General features: G+C 41.2%; 2 protein-coding genes across 3 annotated transcripts; one reads left to right on the top strand and one right to left on the bottom strand.

The window, feature by feature from the left end:
• Positions 1–1,741: 1,741 nt before the first annotated feature.
• On the bottom strand, positions 1,742–10,997 carry crmp1 (collapsin response mediator protein 1; the record flags this gene model as incomplete). Of its 2 annotated transcripts, none has more annotated exons than XM_080518123.1 (14): positions 1,742–1,833; positions 1,919–2,084; positions 3,022–3,201; positions 4,406–4,576; positions 4,666–4,807; positions 6,222–6,378; positions 6,482–6,602; positions 6,687–6,755; positions 7,566–7,646; positions 7,754–7,815; positions 8,223–8,387; positions 8,510–8,694; positions 8,889–8,977; positions 10,647–10,997. In XM_080518123.1, the coding sequence occupies 14 exons, from the start codon at positions 10,995–10,997 to the stop codon at positions 1,742–1,744; spliced, it is 2,031 nt and encodes a 676-aa protein (XP_080374249.1). The 2 variants fall into 2 exon arrangements, with proteins under 2 accessions (XP_080374249.1, XP_080374250.1); XM_080518124.1 differs by lacking the exon at positions 10,647–10,997 and adding an exon at positions 9,911–9,958.
• A 1,442-nt stretch (positions 10,998–12,439) lies between these two features.
• wfs1a (Wolfram syndrome 1a (wolframin)) lies at positions 12,440–21,006 on the top strand. The gene is made up of 12 exons (XM_080520850.1): positions 12,440–12,526; positions 12,970–13,533; positions 14,935–15,014; positions 16,123–16,267; positions 16,363–16,536; positions 16,817–16,894; positions 16,985–17,118; positions 17,214–17,339; positions 17,488–17,733; positions 18,005–18,283; positions 18,587–18,750; positions 18,860–21,006. Exons 2-12 carry the CDS (start codon positions 12,975–12,977, stop codon positions 20,043–20,045), a joined length of 3,171 nt encoding a protein of 1,056 aa, XP_080376976.1. The 5' UTR covers positions 12,440–12,526; positions 12,970–12,974; the 3' UTR covers positions 20,046–21,006.
• Positions 21,007–21,250: the final 244 nt, after the last annotated feature.

Genomic DNA, 21,250 nt, shown 5'->3' with positions numbered 1-21,250 from the left:
TATAACGCTTTCTCTTTCATCAGATATTATCACTGAATAACATGTTATAAAAAGTTCACTTTCGCTTGCCTAATATCAAAGCAATCTTGTGACATTTTGACGAAATCTATACACCTATGCACAGGGTGTAGGGTCACGGGGCGCTAAAATGGACAGTTGTACTCGATTTATCTGCAGTGTTTATGATCAAACAACTTTAAAATGTTACATTTTAGTTAAGTTCCTCAAGCATGTGACCAAGAGGAAGAGATACTTGACCAAAGCAAAATGTAAAAAACACAACACCTATCTTAATACATTGCCCACCTATTTAATTATGTATTTTTATAATCATCGGTTAATTATAATTATCAGTATGGAAGTGCCAGAAGAAACATGAATGTTATCAAATATCGTCAATTTCTCCATGAGGAGTCAAAGATCTTGAGATTATTGGCACATTTCATCACATGAGCGAATCTCCCCTTGAGCTTGTGCTTGAACACGTTGGTTTGAGTTTACTGGTCTCCTGTGAATGTGAATCAATGTAAAGTGTGTATTGATCAGTCAAAACCGTCATATTTACCTTGTTTTTTGACAACAGTCGAGTCTTTATTATTTTGGTAGTGGTTCCACTGGAGACATCAGACAACAGCAACAAAAACAGAGCGAAATAGAAACACTAAATGCACCATAACAAAGAAAACACCCAAAAGTAATCAAATGAAATACAACAGGGTAAAAGGTTTCTCAGTGATGTGTTAAAGTTCAGTGGTGTGAGCTGCAGCCCTTTTACAGCATTTGAGTTCATCATATCGATACAGCAGCAATCCATTTCTAGCATATGAGTATTTGCACATTTTGAGATCTGCACTGTGAAACTATGATTTCGTTTCATAAATCTACAATGCACTTTAGCTTTGAATCATTCCTTTATTTGCTTTAGCTCTGCATCTATTTTCACACTGGTCAGGAAACTATTGATGTATTTGCATATAGTATCTGGTGACGGGCAAAAAAATGCATTGAAGTTCACATTAATGGAAAAAAACTGATTTTTTTTTAAACTGATAACAACAACAGTGAATGTAACTGCGTTTTTAAAGCATACATTTACCGATATAAGAATATCACATGTTGGTGTTGTTAAATACGAATGTGCATTTTGAAGTGTTCCTCCATTATAACATTAAACCACTATTAGTGCAAATATCTAAGGATGTGTCCATGCAATATGTAAAACTTGACCCACCTCGAAATTGAATATTGCCAAAGTGTTGAAACCAGAAGCTGAATATAAAACTGTCATTTCCGCAGTTGTCCACCAGAGGGGTGGAAAGGAGCACCTTGTCTGAGCAGACCCACACAGTAAGACATAAAGAGGTGAGGAGAGGGTGGAGAAGATCATGCTCACAGGAGACAGGAAGTAACAATATGAACCAAGCATCACACTTGGATGTGCTTGGAGGGGGTCCAACACTGGAAATGTGTGTGCATGTATGTGTACTAAAGTTTAAGTTACATTTAGTATATTACAGTAACATTTTTGATGTATAATTATTGTGATCAATGTGCTTATTATGTGTGACCATATCCAATTGATACAATCATGATGGTCTGCAGAGACCACGTGATTGTTGTACCTAAAGATACAAAGGTATTCATTCATGCCAATGTGCTCATACTTAGTCAAACATACATATACACTTGCACACATTCAAAAGGTGAAACCCCACACCAGACACACTGCACAGTCAAGTGTTCAGCCCAGGTTGGTGATGTTAGAACGACCACCGGGAGGTGCTACAATGCGATGACCCGACCGGCGTGGGACATTGTCATCAAACTGTGCACCTACGAGAGGAGAAAACAGTGGTATTTATTGCATTCAATGCATATATTTTGGATGATCATTGTGTTTCAACAGTACTTCTGATACCTGAAAGGCTGAAGTTGGACTGGTGAAGATTGCGTATAGGTGGAGGTTGGTGAGAGGTGGGTGATGTTTTGGCTGACGGAGATGGTGTAATGTATTTGGGAGTGGGAACAACATCATACACTGGACCATCATATATTCCACGAGAAACACCCTGTTTGGTTTTCACCTTGAGAGAAAATAAGCAGACATAAAAAAATAAAAACAACAACATTATAATTACTCTGAAGAAATAAATGAAATACATGTTAGAGTTCCACCCGTGGGGTCAGTGTGCACATTGTGGAGGAGTATAAAAATCTTGGAGTGCATATACTGACATCCTCTATAGCAGGGGTGTAAAACATAAGGCCAAAACAGGCTTGCAAGAGGCTCCCATCCAGCCCACCAAACCAGTAAAATGTGAAAGTCAAAGATAAAAATTATTTTTTTACTAATTTTATAAGAGCAGCAGACAAACACTTCAAGTTTGATTGCAATGTGACAATCATCACAGTCAGACAGGACTTTTTCAGATTATCACTTGACAGAGAAGTCAGTGTTTTCATCATATATATATATATATATATATATATATATATATATATATATATATATATATATATATATATATATATATATATATATGATGTCATATATGTGTGGAAGGATTTTTCAATGTGGTGAGGGATGTGAAAGTAAACAAAAGTAACAGTAAATGTTTCCTGCCCAACTTGTCAATAACACGTAATGTTGAAAGCTCTCTCTTTAAAAAAAAAAAAAAAAAAAAAATCATCTGTATTCCGAAAAGATTCAAGGAATGGCAAAGACAATGTCTGTTTGTTTTTTTTCAACCTAAAGACAACTAAGTAAAAATATGCTTATTTTGTCAGCCAACTGAATAAAGAGCGAAAAAACATCGATTATTTGCACAGTCCTTACATTATTGAATTACATTATTGAATCTGGTATCATCTACTTGTTTTAACACTGTACTTCATTTAACCAAGCAAATGGCCTGGTAATAAATCTGTAAATTAATTACACCTTTCACAAAGCATAATGACACTGAGGTGGCAAATTTGATCATAAACCTTCTAAAAAAGAAAAATCAGAAAGAGTAATACCTGGTTCCTGAACTTCACGCGTTGATAAGCGTAGTCTGGGAAAGGCTTGCGAGGAATAAATCGGCCGGTGCCCTGCTGAGTCTGCAGCTTGCCGTCTTCATAAACTACTCGACCTTGACTCAGCACCAGCACTGGGCCGCCGCGGCACTCCAAACCTTCAAAAATGTTGTATTCGGAGGCCTGGAGAGAACAGAAGAGGCAAAAAATGCAAGTCAAAGTAAGGTGGATAAGGAAAGTTACGCAGCATATCAAAACAGAGTCCTTTCATTTTTTTTTCTATCACGCCCCTTTGGAGCACAGAAACCCTCCATTGACTAGGCCCACTGTGCTGTTTGAGTGATTCTGTTTTATCAGGGGGCTTAATAGATGCAGCAAAATGCAGCATTTGAGAAGATGGGGGATGAATAAACGAGAGACTTGGGGCATATAGAGAGAGTGTTGGAGTGAATGCAGGGGGATGGGTGTAAAGATGGCAGCAGAGAATGGGTGAGGGGTGAAGGGGGATTATAACCTAAAGCTGGCACCAGTCAGGATAAGGTCCGCATGAGAGTGGCAGAACAGACTGAATACATTAACTATTGTATTTATCATCGGTAACATTCTCCAGTGTTGTGTCACACTGCTCAAGGCAGATTTTAACCTCTGATGTCATTCTTCTGAGGGAAACCCCATTATATTTTATGCAGGATTGAAGGTCTGTTCATTTAAATTGATAAGAATATATGTCCTTATTTACCCAAAGGGAGTATCGCACTGGGCAACTAACCTCCATTTTAATTGGACGAGAAATGTCTTTATTCGCTACAACATGAAAAGAGGTCAAGAAAGTTGTTATTACTGAGACTGGGGGTATGGAAACAACCTTGTCCTGATCATCACAGAGTAAGACATTCTGTAAAAACATGTTTGTTAATTAAAATTGTCACTTTTGTCTGACAGTGACCAAACATGTTTATAGACTGAATGGCAGGTTAACGTGCTATTTACATGAAAAAATTGATTTATAAGTTATGCTACTAGTTCATATAGTCTATACAGACAATATAATGCATTTTTTTTGTATAATAGTTATATGCAGCATTGTCCTCTTTTGATTTCACCGTCAAAATGCAATGTGACATCCAGCTGCAGACACATCAAACTCAAGCTTGACTGAATATCACTCAAAGTTGAAAGTAGTGTTCAGGTTTTGTGTCACCTCCTGTGATCTCTCACATGGTTCAAATCCTATTTCATACACTGCAGTCTCGTATGAAGTCACATCACTGCATCCTTTTCCCCCCATGTGTGTTTCATTGGTTCTACTCCTTTGGATGATTTACAAATCCTCCCCCTTCCTCTCATCATCAATCCCCTCTGAGCTCCTTCTTCTTTATCGCTTTACCGACTGCTGGAGTTTGGCTGTGATGGTCTTGACGCTGTCAGGGTCCCAGATTACGATGTCTGCATCAGAGCCCACCGCTATCCGGCCTTTACGTGGGTACAAATTGAAGATTTTAGCAGCATTTGTCGATGTGACTGCAACAAACTGGTTTTCATCCATCTTCCCCATGGCCTTAGAGACAAAGAAGTGAATAAAGTACTTAGAAAATATAGTAAAAGTCAAACAAAAGACAAAAGAGCATACATCCACTGGATGCTCACCACAGCCTTGTCCCAGATGAAGCCCATTCTCTCCTCCACTCCATTGGTTCCCTCTGGGATCATAGTGAAATCATCTTTACCGACTGCTTTCTGAGAAGTGCTGTAAGCACAGTGGGAGCTGCCCACCACCTGGAGGTCACCACTGTATCAGGGCGATAAGTTGAGACGAAATCATCAGAGTAACATTAATAATGGTGTAATTTACCTTTGAGAAGTAGAGGTGTTGCCTGGTGGATTGTAAATTGTGTCAAACTATTGGATCTCTTCAGATGAGTCTACAAAAACAACAGCACGACACAAAGAGCGACTCTACTGCAAGTCGCCACCAGGTGTCCTCTTTGAGTATATAACTTAAACTACCTGTAATATAGAATCTGGGAGCAGAAAACCTGCCTGCTGAACAAACCAGAATGATGCAACAGAGCTGCAGAGCCCATCTCCAAAGCTTTAAATCACAGGATAGAAAGACACTCTGAAACATACACTACAATCCCACAGTGCATGTTGCATGACTGATAAAGTGCTGTGATTATTATAATGTCTGATGTATGGCTTAATATTTATTTGTTAATTACAATCATTACTCTGTGATAGTCTGCTTTAGGATCAGCACTCCAATGCCAACATAGTACTTATTAGAGTAATAATAGGCCTTGCTGACGACTGAAAGACAGGTTTTCATTCTCTCCATTTGTTCCTGTCTCTGAACAAGAGCCTAAAAATACACCCTGTCTTTTCAGGAGAGGCTCGAACACAACAGCAATATCACAGCACAAGTATGACAGCACTGACCCGCCTTGAGGAGCTAAAGTTGCAGTCGAAGGTCAGGGGGGAGGGGGGGGGGGACGAGGAGGAGGAGGAGGAGGAGGAGGAGGAGGAGGAGAAGGAGGAGGAGGAGGAGGAACTTGGTAGCCAAGGCAACAGATGATGAAGAATTCTAGTTCGTGTGCTATTTATGGAATCGGGGACAGTCAAAAGTGTGCATCTGCAGGTTCTATGCATTGTGTATGTGTGTGACTATTTGAGTACTTGAAGTGAGAAAAGAGGTGGGTTTGATTTGAGACATTTCATTTCTCTCTATGATTTACATGGACTATCTTGTTTACTTATATCCACCTATAATGCTTTCAAAACAATTACCCATCTTTTTATGTGTCATCAAATCTTCTGCATCCTCATGCACCTTTACCTTCTCCCCATCTGTTGTGCTTTTTCCACTGAAGCTACAGTGACATTGTGTGTCACAATAACAGTTGTTTGTGGCAGAGGAAAACAGCTAAAACATTTAGATCCTTGTAGGTGTCTCCTTCCATGTCAGAAAGCTGATTAGCATGTCACATTGGGCAGAGGTCACAGCTAAATTAAGCTCAACATTTGTGTTAGCCCTGAGCCTGCATTAATTAGAAAAGTTTGTTCTGGTGTTGTGGCCGTTTGAACTCATTGTGACTTTTCAAATTGTTTTAGGTATTCTAATGTTCTGTGCTAAAACAATCAGAACATTCAATAAAAAAGGTGCATTTTAATAATTTAATATAGTTGAAGTGACTGGGTCTTACCAGGCCAGCAGAGTGTGGAGATGGTCTGGAGTCGTAGGATCGGGGCTCAAAGGTGGAGAAGTCACATATGCAGCAGCCTTGGCCCAGTTTTTACTCCAGTAGTGAGAACCATCTGTGGCTAGGCTGGCTGTAATCGGCTCCCCAAACACCACAGAACCTGGATGTAAAGATAGTTAAACAGTATATTTAAATCTGAATGATTATTTTCCTGATGAGTCAGGTAGTAAGAAAAAGACTTCATAAAATAGCGAGTGCCTGACCTTTCCTCCGGGCCTGAGTGATGGTGTCCGCAGCACTCTTGCTCATCACCTTAGTGATGTAGACGGGACAGTTTACACGGTTACCAAGAGTGATGGCTCGGAAAACTGCCTCAGCCTCCAGCTGCATGCAAAAGGAAGTGGATATGTATTAAAATCAGTATAAAACCAGGTGAACTAATAGACACTGAGGATGTATGAAACTCACCTCCTCGGGTCGACTCAGAGGATGGCCTTCGGGACCGGTAATTCCCATTCCCAGGATTTTTCTTTGTTCCTAAAAACACATATGAAAAAGGTTTCAGGGGGAGTTTCGTGTTACAATCATTGTCAGCAAATTCTAAAGTAGCTGTCAAATTATTCTTAAATGGTACAGCTTAAGTGGTAAAATAAAAATGTTGTGCCATTCAAGAAAGCAAGTAGGTTTTAAAAATGTAGGATAATAACTCTTGAATCTCAAATTTGGACCAATATTCCTAGAATACCTGTGGTATGAGCTGCTGCTCTCAATAAATATGCTCACCACAACAATAGATGCAATACAGATATATTCTAACAAAAAACAGACCCTTTCTTTTAGCATGGATTGCAGCAGTTTTTCATCACCCATCTCTCCATCTCCATTACGGTTAGGTTAACAAGTACGTCATTATCATTCATCAGCTCCTAAATTGTCATTCATTACCCTGGTTTATCTACACATACATCATAGCTTTTTCCATAATTGTGCTTTTAATGGGGACCATCATCTTCATGACCACAACGAATTCTTGTCATCCCTGCTACCGGCATTATCAGCACCTTCACCCCTACTATCTTAATCACCATTATATCATCATCATTAGTATAATAACTGTCTACAGTAATGGTGGCCCAAGATAAACCTGTCATCCTCAGCAGCAGCAGTAGCAGCAGTAGCAGCAGTATTAATGCTGTCTCTTTCTCTGGCTCTCTCTCTCACTCTCGCTCTCCCTCTTTCTCTCTCTCTTTGTCTTTGAGAGCCAAAGAGTTATGTAAAAAGTATATCTCTCATCAGTTACAGTGAAACTTATCTGGCACTATAAGAGTGAAAGATTGTCGCACTTACCTGAGCTATCAGGTCCCCATTTTCAGCATGAACTAATACCACAGCACCCAGCTGCTTCAGGAAGGAAAAAGCTTCATACAACTACAGAAGTAAAGGACCAAAAAAACCCAAAAAAAACAAATAACAGATTAAAAATGGATGAATTGTAGACAGAAAAACTGTGTATATCGTGAAAATATCAAGCATACCTGAGAGTCTGTCATCTGGTACATATCTTTATAAGCCATGTACACTTGAAAAGAGTTGATACCTGACAACAATAACAACAAAGGAAATCATAAAGAGTCACCTTCCATCAGACAGACATTACATTGAACATGTGAGCCAAGTAATCTGTGATAAAACATTACATACAATCTATTGTGTTGCTTCACATAGTGTATTCTTGTGTAGCTTTCCCAAAAGATGTTTTTTCTCAAAACAGATTACAAGCAAAAAAAAAATGACAAGCAAAAATTACACATTGCCACCATGACAGCATCATAATGAGAACAATGAGTTTCCCCTGTGTCTTCAATGTAAGAGGATTCAGCACTTTGCCAAATTGTGTCTAAATCTGCCGCTATTGTTTATGTGAAATGTGCCCAAAGTAGGGATTGACAAAAGAATTACAGTGATGACCACATGTCAGCAACATCATATAACAGCTAAACACACCCTTCTCCTGCACCAGCAGCTCCAACTCATCTTTGACCATTTCATTCCACTGGGGGATGTCCACATGCAGAGAGTAATCGCAGCATGCCTTCTTATCTGCGGCCTCCTGCCAGTGTTCAAACGCCTCAAGCAGACTGTCTTCAGGCTGAGGAGTCACGTGATCAACTGAAGGTGGAAAGTATCGAAGGTTAGCAGTACGTACATTATCTTACAAACATGGACACTGTCATGCTATCTTCTGTACTGTCGCAGTAATGTGCTGCCTTTGTCGAGGCATTCAAACTCACTAATCATGGTGGTGCCTCCAGCCAGTGCAGCTTTGGTGCCCTGCAGGAAATCATCAACAGGCTGTGTGCCCAGGAAGGGCTTCATCAGACAGGTGTTGACATCTATTCCCCCTGGTATTATCATACGACCATTGGCCTCAATCACCTTGACGCCCCCCGGGACAACCAGATTCTCCCCCACTTGCCTGACGAAAGGATGGATTGAAGAGAAGAGAAGGAAGTACAGGAAAAACACAAGGGTGTAGGTAAAAAGGATTTGTGAAGGTGGAAGATATAAGGTGAAGTTATAATTAACTGCAGATTGCTTGCTAAAAATACAACTATAATAACATTTTAATTCATGCTACAATATATTTTAAGAATGCCCTGAATTACACACTTGATAAGCCCATCCTCAATATAGACATCTGCAAAAAAGGACAGGTCATCGTTGACCACTCGCCCTCCTTTGATCAGCAGCTTGTCACCCTGTAGGGGAGAAATACAGAAAGAGGGAGGGGGGGGGGGGGGGGGGGGGATGAGTTTCCATTTTGACATTCGCTCAGATTGCACAATCAGTTATATAATCTCTGACCTTTTAACAAAATTGACACAGTGGACATAACATTCTGAGTGATGCAAGTGCTTTGTATGGCTGGAGTCTCTGAAAAGTTAATATGGCTCCTCATTCATCTTCTTTCACCTGCTTGTGTCCACTTATAGTCAAACACTGAAAATGTCGAAGCACAGTGCTGAAACAAGCATGGTTTTGTCTTACTAAGACACACCCCTTTTCAACACTCAGAGCGCCTGGCAACACCATCAGGAAGATGCTACATCTCTATAGCAACCAGTGATCATGCATGGTACGACATGACGCCAGCTGACAGGCTGCAGAACCATCAGCATCTTTAGCCAATGAGGACGCTCACAAAAAATGAAAAAAGTGAACACCGTTTTATGCCGCATCATTTTTTGTCCTCACCATCAGATTACAGCTTAGTTCTCTCAACCAAAGTTCATTCATTTAATAAAATAAGAGCCAATAAATAAACTATAAAACTCGCATTTACAACAGCACTGCAAATAATCCATTCCCACACGCAAGTGTTTGTGTTTGTGTTTGTCTCTCGTACGACTCCCGATTCCACGGTCACCTCAGATCATTTAATCCCTCTGACATGAGATTACACAATCCAAACCGGAGAAGAAGCCCCTACGCCCGATCCGACACTCAAGCCGAGGAAAGTAGTAGCCACCTATCTTGGGTTTGCAGTTTCACAGAGAAGCAACATGAGAAGGCCCTGTGCTCTCTGTGGATCACTAAGAATTTAATCCCTTTTCTGTTGGCATTTGCTACATAGATTTACATACAACAGAGCTCCTCCGGTTGTCCGCCGCTGACCAGATCGGCTCTCTTACCGTCAGGTGGGGGATGCTGTTCGTCCCCTGGTACCCGGTCCCGGACATACTTTGTTTATTTGAAGAGTTTCGCGCCTTCGGTTGCGCTTTGGGCCCCTTTTTTTTGTTGTTGTGCCCCGATACAAGTTGGTTATTACTGTTTCTATGTGAGAAGCAGCAGGAGCGACGAATCCGCCGCCGTGCGGCCGCGTCGGGTGTCGTGCGGCGCGCTCGGCCTCGGACAGGTGACGGTTCTGTGCGTACGCGCCTGCTGCCAAAGTGAACGTCCACTCAGTTGCGTTCACATAACATATTTAAAATAAGAAAGATGGTGTAGCGATGTGGAGACAAGAGCGCCCTCATACCACCGACAAGTACACACAAATAACTCACGTGAGCTCAAACACAATACAGCGAGGCGGCGGCGCTGTGTGTCGCTGTCCACTTCAGCACCAAAGATCTGCAACTCTCCCTGCCCCATCGCAATCTTTTACATGTGTTTTACGAGCTACGCAAATGCCAGTCGGGACAACAAAACTGCAATGCAGCACAAATGTCCATCATTTATGCAGACTGACTAATAATAGCTCCTGATATTGTGGTATAAAAGGGGTTACAGCTCAGACAAAAACACCTCCAAACACCTCCTTCACCAACAAATGATGAATTATTCAAGCTCGACTATAAAGCAGGTGAAAATAATTGGTCCATTATGTTGCACTAAGTCAACAAATGATCCACAGCGCGTTGCTCTTACCTCTCCATTTGAGCTTTCATCTCCTGGTGAAAATCTGTCCTGGGCTCCAATTCGAGCATCGCCTCTGTCTCCGGGGGAGGAGGTCTGTGAGCCGTCTTGAGCATCACCGGGTGTCTTACCGACAGTGTCCCCGGTGTCCAGGAGCCTCTCCCGGCTCCCGCTTCTCGGGGTGCGGCTCCCTTTCCTCCCCACCGCGTAGTTGTCGAAGTCTATGGTCTTGCTGTCAAACGCCCCCTCCACGGAGCTGAACATGCCGAAGCTTTTGCGCTGGTTCTGCCCAGTGGTGATCGGTCCGGCCAGGTAGACCGGCAGCTCATCCTCTCGGTTCCACTGTCTCCTGCAGTCAGACATTGTAGCGCTCACGGAAGAAGCAGACTTATGGTCCTCGAGTCTGGAAATGATAAAGACAGCTTTGCCTGTTCTGCTTGTAACCGGGTCACGGTCCCGCCTCTCCAGGCAAGCGCACTCACTCGATGCTTTGGGCTGTGAGAAGCAGCCAGAATATCCCCCCCCCCCCCCCCCCCCCCCCCTTAAAACCTACACTAGATGCAGTGATTTGGAATTTGTGGGTGTGTCAGTGTGAAGTACTTGTGAAGTGAAACATTTTTTTTTCTATATATATATTCAGTGCACTTATAATAACGTTATGACTCCCAGCCTCTTTGTGCGTCCCTTTGTCTCTCTACCACTTGACTCTGATGTGGGGGCTGTGCGTGAGGAGGTCACACCAGCAGCGGATTACAACAGCATGTGTCATATTTTAACCCACATCTGGGGAGACACACAAATCGCCCATGTGCCTTCATGTTTTGCTGTGCTTGAGGTACAGACCGTGTTATTGCTCTCAGGTAAAGCTCCAGAGCCCTGAAAGTGCTTTTATCGCCACTGGCCTCAAAACAGTGAGGAACCCTTTAACAAGAAGACATGTTTAGTGATGTGCTTGAGGACAGAGCCTGATTTATCCTGTCTGGCATGGAGATATTGTCTTCCTGTGTCTTTGGAGGATCCATTGCAACAGTGAATTGGAAAGGAGGTGAAAGCTGCTGTTATTCAGGTGGAAGGTGGACAGCTCCCAGATGATAATAATAATAATAATAATAATAATAATAATAATAATAATAATAATAATAATAATAATAATAATAATAATAATAATAATAATAATAATAATTAATAATAATAATGATAATAATTAATAATAATAATGTCTGATAACGTCCTTTAAAACGTCTGATAAAGGTATCTTCAACTTGGAATCTGGATATCAAATCCCAGAGCTAATAATAATTAAATCATCAGTGCAAATGGTTTGCATCTTTGGTGGTGTCTTTTTCCCTCACAGCTGCCTCAGTGGTCAGTTTTGTTGTCGTCTGGTGCCATATGGAAGAGAGCCACATTAAGCGCAGGCCTACATACCATTTGACCTGGAACCTTATAATCTACTTAAATAGAGAGACTATTCTTTAGTTGCCTTTAAAGTACCAACACTTAACACCAGTAAATTACAACGTTAAGTTTTGTTTTAATGTCTTTTCAGTTTTAGAAAAACGTGGATCCTCATGAGGTTTTAATAAACAAAACAACAGGCTAGAAATTAAAAAAAATAAATAAATAAATAAAAGTCACACAGATACGCAGAGCCAGTAAGAACCAATCAGATACGTTGATGTTTTGACGGACATACGTTTCTCCCTATGGAGAAGTTTATTTTTAGAGGGCGGGCCTTAAAGTTGTGGTGTTGTTTATAGAGCAGGACTTGACGGCAGCAAGTGTGCGTCTCTGGTTTCTATGAGCTGAGTTCGAGAAAACTTCGCCATGGGAAAGACACGCAACTTTTAAACTCAGGATATTGTCCTGAGAGAAACGCGTATGCCTCATTAGTAAGTGTTGTTTCTTTCTTTTGTGCTGTTTTTAGTGCTGTCGCAGAGAAATTCTTCCTGAAGTTCAGGATTCTCGTGCAGAGTGAGTCAGTCCGCGTGGGTACGGAGGAGATAAATATAAAACTGTTTTGATCAAGTGCGAAAGTATTTCCCTTTATTCTCTCAGAATAAATGTATTCTTAGTTTAATTACATGACTGCAACTAAATCAGTTGGTATTGTTCTATTTCTTTCTTTTTTTGACACTATTAACTAATTTTGTGAGGACAGTGTATTTTTTAACCTGTCAAATCTTCGTTTTTCAAATGAGATTTTAAGTGAAGTATATGGAGTATCCTTCAGGTTTAGGTTACCTCACATAATCATATTGTCCTCACCTAGCCTATGACTCACTATAGGAAACTGTTGACATTATAATGTACTCTCACACTTTGTTTTTTCCAGGAAAGATGGAGAATTTCCCATCAACACCCAAGGCTTTCAACACCCAGGGGTCATGCCCTGTCCCGAACAGACCCTCGTGTCCCTTCCCCGCACAGACTCCTTCATCACCTGTCTCTAAAGACCTCCCCGCTGCTACTTCTCAGCACAACAAATCACCACCCAGTTCAGAAACTACAAGATTATCTACTTCTCCTCCACCAACCATGCATACCGCCTCTAAACAGATGCAATCTTCTCCCGTAGATGAATCAAAGCCCCCATCCCCCACTGTGCCCCCAAAACCTACTTGCAAAACCGTTCCAAATAAACCCCCTTTGCCTGCTTCCCGGAACCCATCTACTGCGGAAACTTCCCAAATGTCTTCATCCTCCAAAGTCACCTCTGCTTTGTCCGCATCAACTACCTCAGCCAGCAGCACAATAGATTCCTCTCCTTCATCCACTACGGCCTCGGCAACCTCCACCTCCACCCCCACAAAGCTCACCTTTGCGTCCATCGCCAAGCGTGTAATAATGCAGGAGAGACTTCGAAAAGCAGAGGAGGAGGATGCCAAAGAGGATGATGGTAAGGATTTCTTTAACATTAGTCTGGTTGAATCATACATTGTAAGTGAGCAATCACAGACCACACCGTCACATGCTGTGTTTTAATGATAATCCTGGTGCTATGTTCGAGAGCATCTTTCCACATGACACAGTGTAAAACCACCTTTCCACGAACACTGCATGTGGCTATATTGGTGAATCACTTCAGATAGCTTTCTTCAAACATTAAATCGTGTGTTAGTGTGCTAAACTTAGTTGCACTTTAATCAATCAGTGTCAAAAAGTTAATAGGACTGGAATTAACTGCATGAATTGCTTGAATGCTTTTTCATTTTCACATGATTCAGTTTCACATTAGGACCCAGGCTGACTGGCAGGTGAAGAGAAGTCGACAAATAGCTTCTCACCTACTTGTCTTCTGTCGATTTACAACAACACATATCTTTTCCACAAGTCTGTCTCTTTGGTCTACATTGAAATATATCATCCGTTATGAGAAATGAAAACAAGAAACATTATAATTTACTACAGTTTTACTTCAAACTAAGTGCAATAGCATCATTATTTTTCAATATATTAGACATGGGAGTTAGCAGGTGGTCAATGGTGATGAGATTTTGAAGGTTTAAAATAGTTTGTTCTAGCTCCAAAGAAATTGATGAAAGATTGGTGGACACATCCTCTTTGAACGTGTATTTATGACTAAATAAATGCATGCTAACAGCCGTTTAGCAGGCACTCAGCATTGCTACTAAACAGCATGTTGATGTACATGACAGAGGCTCATGCTCCTGACGAATGGGAAAAACACTGCAGCTCTTTCAGTACTCATTTTTATTTAGCATTATAGAGACATTGAAATGTCTAATGAGGCATTTAAACACTGAGACATCTCCTCAACAATTTATTTCAGAGCTGCTGCAAGTGAAGCCGACATGCTGGGTTTACCAGTAAGAGATTATGTTGTGCATGGGAAAGTGTGACATTTAAGAGGGGCTATATGTGAATTTGGTGAACCCCTTTGCTTAAAGGACACTGTGTGTGTGTGTGTGTGTGTGTGTGTGTGTGTGTGTGTGTGTGTGTGTGTGTGTGTGTGTGTGTGTGTACATGTCTGGGTTCAACATGGGAGCTGGGTATGGTGTTTCTGGGGCCCAGGGGTCTTGTCACTGGATATATTCAAAGGCAGACAAATGCAGCCATGTTTTAAATGCACACACTCCCACATCTACGCCACCTTCTTGTTGTACTCAAGTTACAAGATGTGTGTCAGATGGGATTTAATCATTGTTGGCTGTGAACACAGTATGTGTGAGACTCAGCCTTTGGTCACATTGCCCCTATGAAGTCAAACTGTTACAGATTGTGATTATATGTGTTCTATGCATGTTAAATGAATCTTCTGTGGCCTCATATCCTCCAGATGAAGAACCAGAGGAGGATTTATCTTTTGAGCAGATGGAGGAGAAGGCCAAAGCTGGTGATGCCAGGGCTCAGACAAGGGTGAGGAAAAGCACATGCACATGCTGCCACAGGACATTGTTTTCTGTCCTGCTGGGTTCTCACTCAGTCTGGGTGTGAGCGTGCCTATTTTTAGACCTTTGGAAGATGATTCCAGAACTTTAGCGTAATGCACTAATATTCAGTATCCCTATAAATCATTAAGAACACTGCTACAGTGCGTGCATTGCAGCACATGCTGAATTTGCAAATAAGAAAGAAATAATTAAGATTATCCTAACATGCAAATTTAAGGAAGGGTGAACCTTAAGACCACATATTTAAGGCCCACAAGCCCTGAAAGTTTAAATTACTAGGAGAGCACATAGTATGCCCATCATGTAGAACTTGTGTGTATGTATTTGGGGAAATATGTCAAAACATGTGACCACATCAGTCCAGTCTGGGTTGTGATGTAGATATTGAGTTTAATGGGTCAGACCCTTAAGGGACAAGCTGTAACTTGTCACAGATTTGGAATGTATGCATGTCTTTATGTTTTTATGTGATTGTAGCTGATTTGATTTTCTATTTCTAATTGACTATATTCATTATTATCTATCCATATAAGTGAGATATTGCAGCTCAATTTAAAATATTTGCTAATAAGAGCATGTTTATGAAATTGCACACAGACATGACTAATGCAGACGCAGTTTAAATGAAAACTCATCAACTAGAAAGGGTTACATGATAAAACAGCATGAGAAGAAAGTTATGAAAAGACAGTTAATATTAGAAAACAGTCACTTGATATGCCACTGAGGCCCCTGCTGCTCCTATTAGTGAGCAATGGCAGACACACCAAGTGCCCAAGACACAAGGAATTATGGGCACTGTAGTCCTCTGCTGTGAATCAGTTACTATGAACTATGATGGGAATTATTCAAAAGAAGGGAAGGCTACAGAATGTATGTATTTACAGTATTTACTTCAAATGAATTGTTAAATTGTGAACCAATCGACTATTGAACTTTTCCAGGTCATGTCACATTGCACATTTTGTGCTATCAAATAAATAGTTGCAGGAGAATTGTTTTGGTGGGATTCGATCCAATTCGCAAAAGCTTATTTATTGTATTCTCTTTCACTTCTGCTCTGCGTGTTTCAGCTGGGTCAGCACTACTTGATCCTTGCTGAAGAAAAGGACAGCGATTTAAATAGCTGCCTGGCTGTTAATTGGCTCATTAAAGCAGCTAAACAGGGGAGAAAGAGTGCAGCGAGAGCACTGCAGCGCTGTTGGATCCAGAGAAAAGGTTATTGCATCAGAATATATATCTTGTGCATGGGAGTGCGCATGTTTCTGCCTTTGTAGTTCTAACCGTTCTGACAGATTCTCATCCAATCTTAGGAATCACTCCAGAGAATGAAGCTGATGTACGCAAGTTATCAACAGAGAGCAAGTTTGAGTTGGCAGTGCGCAAAGCGGCCATGATGATGTACTGGAAACTCAATCCGGACAGGAAGAAGAAGTTGGCTATGTCTGAGATGCTAGAAAATGTCAGCCAGGTCAATGCGGTGCCAGGTAGGAGGTACACACACAATCGCTGATATGACGGCAAACATGCCATAAATATTACAACAAGGTGTTTTGCATAGTGACAAAGTGGTAATAATCCTGTCTGGTGTAGCACAAGCTGCCGTGAATATTTTAGCACGCTGTCACATAATAGATGTGGCTTTATTTAAAAATATTACGTATCTGCCTTTGCAATTTCAATGGACTCAGCTGTCACAGCACCCAGTATCACATTTCATACAGGCATCTGTAACTCACTAGTGCTTTGGTCACTTCTCACCAACAGATGGTGCTGCTAACAGGATTCCTGGCCCTACATCAGGCCAAACACATAAAGTGCTGAGGAGCATGGTCAGGAATGACTGTAGGTATCCAGAATGAGTGAAAAAGAGTTGAAGAAAAATTAAGTTTTGCTGTGTCCTTGTATATGATTGACTGCTTTGTGTCTTCTCAGCCAAGCAGATGGTGGATTTGGATGATTTCGTGGAGATGACCAAAAAATATGCACAAGGTATTGTCCCCTCGGGACCCCAAAAAACTAGTCAAGCTTCGGATAAAAAGGAGAGTCCTGCACCAGCTGTTGGGGAGGTGAAAACACAGAGCTATCAAAAAAAAAAAAAAAACCTGGAATAATATCAAAGCAGTTGAAATTACATTTATGTAAGTTTTGCTTTATGTCACAGCACAAGACTGAACTCGTTCCATCAGGATATAAAAAGCCCCACAGAAGTTCTTGGAGTGGAATGATGCTCCACACCAAGCAGACCAGTGCAATCCAAAGGGCCATGGACATGAAATCACGACTAATGGTATTGCTGGTCTGCTCATGTATTTATTATGTTTTCTTTCCTTTCTTTTCCCAGTGCTGTTCTATTTTCCACTCAATGCATTCTCTATCTTCTGCATTGTTTTTCAATAATTTCAGGTTGTCTTATTTCCCATCTGTCTTTATCCCAGATGCTGCAGTATCCACTGCATGCAGCTGTTGAGATGAAGGAGCACCTTGTTGACTGGGCGTCACGAGCTGGCGTCCAGTGGCTGAGCACCGTCATCCCCACACAGCACGTCAATGCACTCATTTTCTTCTTCATCATCAGCAACCTTACAGTCGACCTGTTTGCCTTTGTCATCCCGCTGCTTGTTTTTTACCTGTCCTTCATATCCATGATCATCTGTACTCTGAGAGTTTTTCAGAGCAGCAAGGTGGGTGCTTCCCGTGTGGCAAACACAGCATTGAAATATTTTGGCTTAATAGTTATTCGTTTTATTCTGGTAAAACATGTATTGCCAAATATTAAAATGAACAAAATGTATCAACAGTATTTGGGATGATGACAGCACATATACAAGATTAGCTGTTGATGTGCTTCATTATCTTCCAATTACAAATGTCACAGTTTTTCATCATAAAACAACATTTTTGCTTTCACAAACTTTATTCAGTTTTATTTGTCTTTTGTTTTTCTTTTCCCAGACTTGGGAGAACTTCAGAGCCCTCACCTCTCTGTTGATACGTTTTGAACCGCGTCTTGATGTGGAGCAAGCAGAAACAAACTTCGGCTGGAACAATCTTGAACCATACCTGTACTTTATTGTTTCTGTTTTCTTTGTAATTTTCTCCTTCCCTGCCGCCGACAAGCGTTGGATCCCATGTTCTGAGCTTTCCACTGTGGCTGTCTTCTTTACCGCTGTCAGCTACCACAGCCTCAGTCCAACTGCTGCAACATATGCTCGCCGGGCAATGGTCATAGAGGTCAGATGAATGATTAGAAGTTCTACTACATTAATCATGTTGCATATTAGATAACTGTTTATGTCCATCAAGCTTACAGATCCTCATACTTTACAGGGAGCAAATTATTTTCATTCAGTTCAAGTGTTTTAAACTTAAATAAACCTTTTAACTGTTCCTATCATTTCTTCTACTTGATTTAAAATGTTTTATCAGAAATTTAACCCTGAACTGGAAATGATTTTATGGACACACATATACAAGAACAGTTTTTGATAACTCTAGAATGGAAAGTTACTTAATTTTTATGTTGTTTCAATCCAGGTAGCATCATCACTGTGCTGCCTGACCCAGTTCCTCCCAGAAAACATGACCATAGTTCGTTTTCTGGGACGCACCTTCACCACGCTGCCACTCGGGGAGTCAGTGGTGCTTAAACTCAGTCTCCCCTGCCTGCTGTATGTGTACCTGTTCTACCTCTTCTTCAGGTGAGCGTGCTTACCAATAATACGATGATTCTCTCATCACCCTGCTGATGGAATCTGAAGTAATCCTTGATTTGATTGTATTAACCTGTTTTTCTGACTCTCCTTTCAGTATGGCGAGGATGCGTGGTTTTCGTGGGACATACTGTTTCCTGGTCCCCTACCTGGTGTGCTTCATGTGGTGTGAGTTCTCGGTGGTGCTCCTACAGAGTTCATCCGCTGTGGGTCTCATGCGCACTTGCGTAGCCTACTTTCTCTTCTTGTTTGCGCTGCCTGTTTTGACGTTTGGCCTTGCCACCATGCTCTTCATCCAAATCTTCAAGTGGTTCCTTGAGCTGGAACTGACGAAGGTAATTGTGACGCTGGTAGTGTGTGCCATTCCTGTCACCCTGCGACTGTGGACACGTTTCAGCATGTCTATTCTGGATGTCTTCCGCTCATTGACACACCGGGGCCCAGTCAAGCTCATCTTACTCTGTATCTCCATGGTAATCCTGTTGTTTTCAATTTACGTGTACCATGCAGAGGGACAGAAAATGTACAACTCCACCCTGACATGGAGTCAGTACAGCCAGGCTTGTGGTCCCCCTGCTTGGGAATCCAGAGGCATGGCCCAGACACAAATCTTCTGCAGCCATTTGCATGGACACAGAGTCACCTGGGCTGGGCGTTTCAAGCATGTCCGTGTGGCTGAGACAGAGAATGGGGCACAGTCTGTCATCAACATGTTGCCGGTGTTCATGGGGGACTGGCTGCGCTGCTTGTATGGGGAGAAATATCCCAAATGTGAGCCGAGGAATACTACAATGGCAAATCTTACAGCAGGAGATGTCACTTCCAGTTCAGCATCTGCGACTGTTTCAGTTCCCGTGCTGCTTCGAATGCAAGAGGAGGAAGAGCTGTGTCAGATCAAGGCTCTGGCCAAAAACACCTGCCATGTCAAACGCTTTGACAGCTTCCGATTTGAGGTGACAGTGGGAATGATCCAGGAAGGGAGTGCAGAGGATGCAGCCAGGGATATAATCCTGATGGCCAGCCATGAGTTCAGACAAGTGCTGCTTAATCTGAGCCCCGGTCATAGGGTGGAGTTCAGCACCAAGTTGGAAGGCCGCCTTGGAGCCAGAACTCCGGCCTTTGAGTTGAAGGCTATCAACTGTCTGAACTGCGTGTCTTCAATTCTAGCTGGTGGAAGGCAAGTAAAGATAGAGAGAGACTGGAGACGCACCACAATGCGAGCCCTCAAGTTTGCATTTGATTTCTTCTTCTCGCCATTCCTGTCAGCAAAGATCACCACCTGACAGGTAAAACAAGGAAGGAAAGCTGAAGTCATGCACTTACTGGAATCCCTGCAGAACTTTTGAAATTATTATCACATAACAAATGTGACTTGCAGTTTTGTTTACAACTCCTGCAATGTGAATTGACAGACCCTGTTTATGTACTGACGTTTCAACGTGGTGAGCATCTGTAATATTAAAAAAAAAAAATTAATAATACCTGCTGTTGCATGGGTTGCACGTTTTACTCAGTAGCACAGTAAGATTTTTTTAATTTAAGATTTCGATTGGGTTTGTTTGCTTGTTTGTTTATTCCAATATATTTAAGCAAAGCTAATGTCAGTTGCTGACCACTTTCAAACCTTTGCAAAAACAGAAGATAGTTGTTCTTTGATGGGACAGCCTTTTTGCTTTGTATCAGGGATTGATGCATGTCTAAGAAAGATAGGATTGCATCAGCAGTATATTTGCTCCTATGTGGTTTTTTGTTCTTACATTTTTAACTGTATTTGCCTATTTTATTTCCTATTTTTAAATGCTAATCATCTTGCACTCATTAACCTGTTTCATCGAGTGTTCTTAAGATTTATGGCCTTAAATTATCAGCCAAACTTAACTACAGGATGACTTTTAAATGTCAGCTATCTTAAAGAGACATTGCTAGTCCTCCCACTACCAGATAAGACTGTTGTCATTCCATAGCATTGTCCATCAGTCGTGAACACATCTGAACCTGTTCAACTTAAGACTGCCATTAGACTGCCATCAAATTACTTAAATTACTATTTATATTTTTGAACCCCCCCCCCCCCATGCTTTATAAGTCAAAATAATTCATTTAAATAAAAAAAAACTAATTTGGTTTTATACATTCTGATGCTTTTTTTCTTTTACATACAAATCCTTGATGGTAAAGTTGTTACAAATCTTTACATGTGAACACTTCATCTGTAAAATACTGTATTTGAGTGATGTTTGCTGATGTTGGGTCTTTATACTGTGAATGTGAGCACCTTTTTATGAAGCCATAGGCTCACTGAGGGTAACTAATATTGTTAAGTGCTTAACTGTTGTGGAAAAAAGATCCCATGTGAATAACTGTATTCAGTGTGAACCACAGACAGTGTTGTGTAGTGCTGGAAAAGTTGGCTTAATAAATGACAAACAAATTGTTTTTTTTTAAAAAGTCCACAAGAGAATCGTCTGATTTCTTATAATTTATTAAT

This window comes from Blennius ocellaris (genome assembly GCF_963422515.1).
Source record: "Blennius ocellaris genome assembly, chromosome: 3".
NCBI lineage: Eukaryota > Metazoa > Chordata > Actinopteri > Blenniiformes > Blenniidae > Blennius > Blennius ocellaris.
This window is presented reverse-complemented; position numbering and strand designations above follow the sequence as displayed.

What these genes read in the sequence shown, in the direction of transcription:
- wfs1a (XM_080520850.1), top strand. Translation starts at nt 12,975, where the DNA reads ATGGAGAATTTCCCATCAACACCCAAGGCTTTCAACACCCAGGGGTCA. An exon ending in GGATGCCAAAGAGGATGATG is followed by an intron (nt 13,534 to 14,934) that starts GTAAGGATTTCT and finishes CATATCCTCCAG; the next exon opens with ATGAAGAACCAGAGGAGGAT. An exon ending in CTGTTGGATCCAGAGAAAAG is followed by an intron (nt 16,268 to 16,362) that starts GTTATTGCATCA and finishes ATCCAATCTTAG; the next exon opens with GAATCACTCCAGAGAATGAA.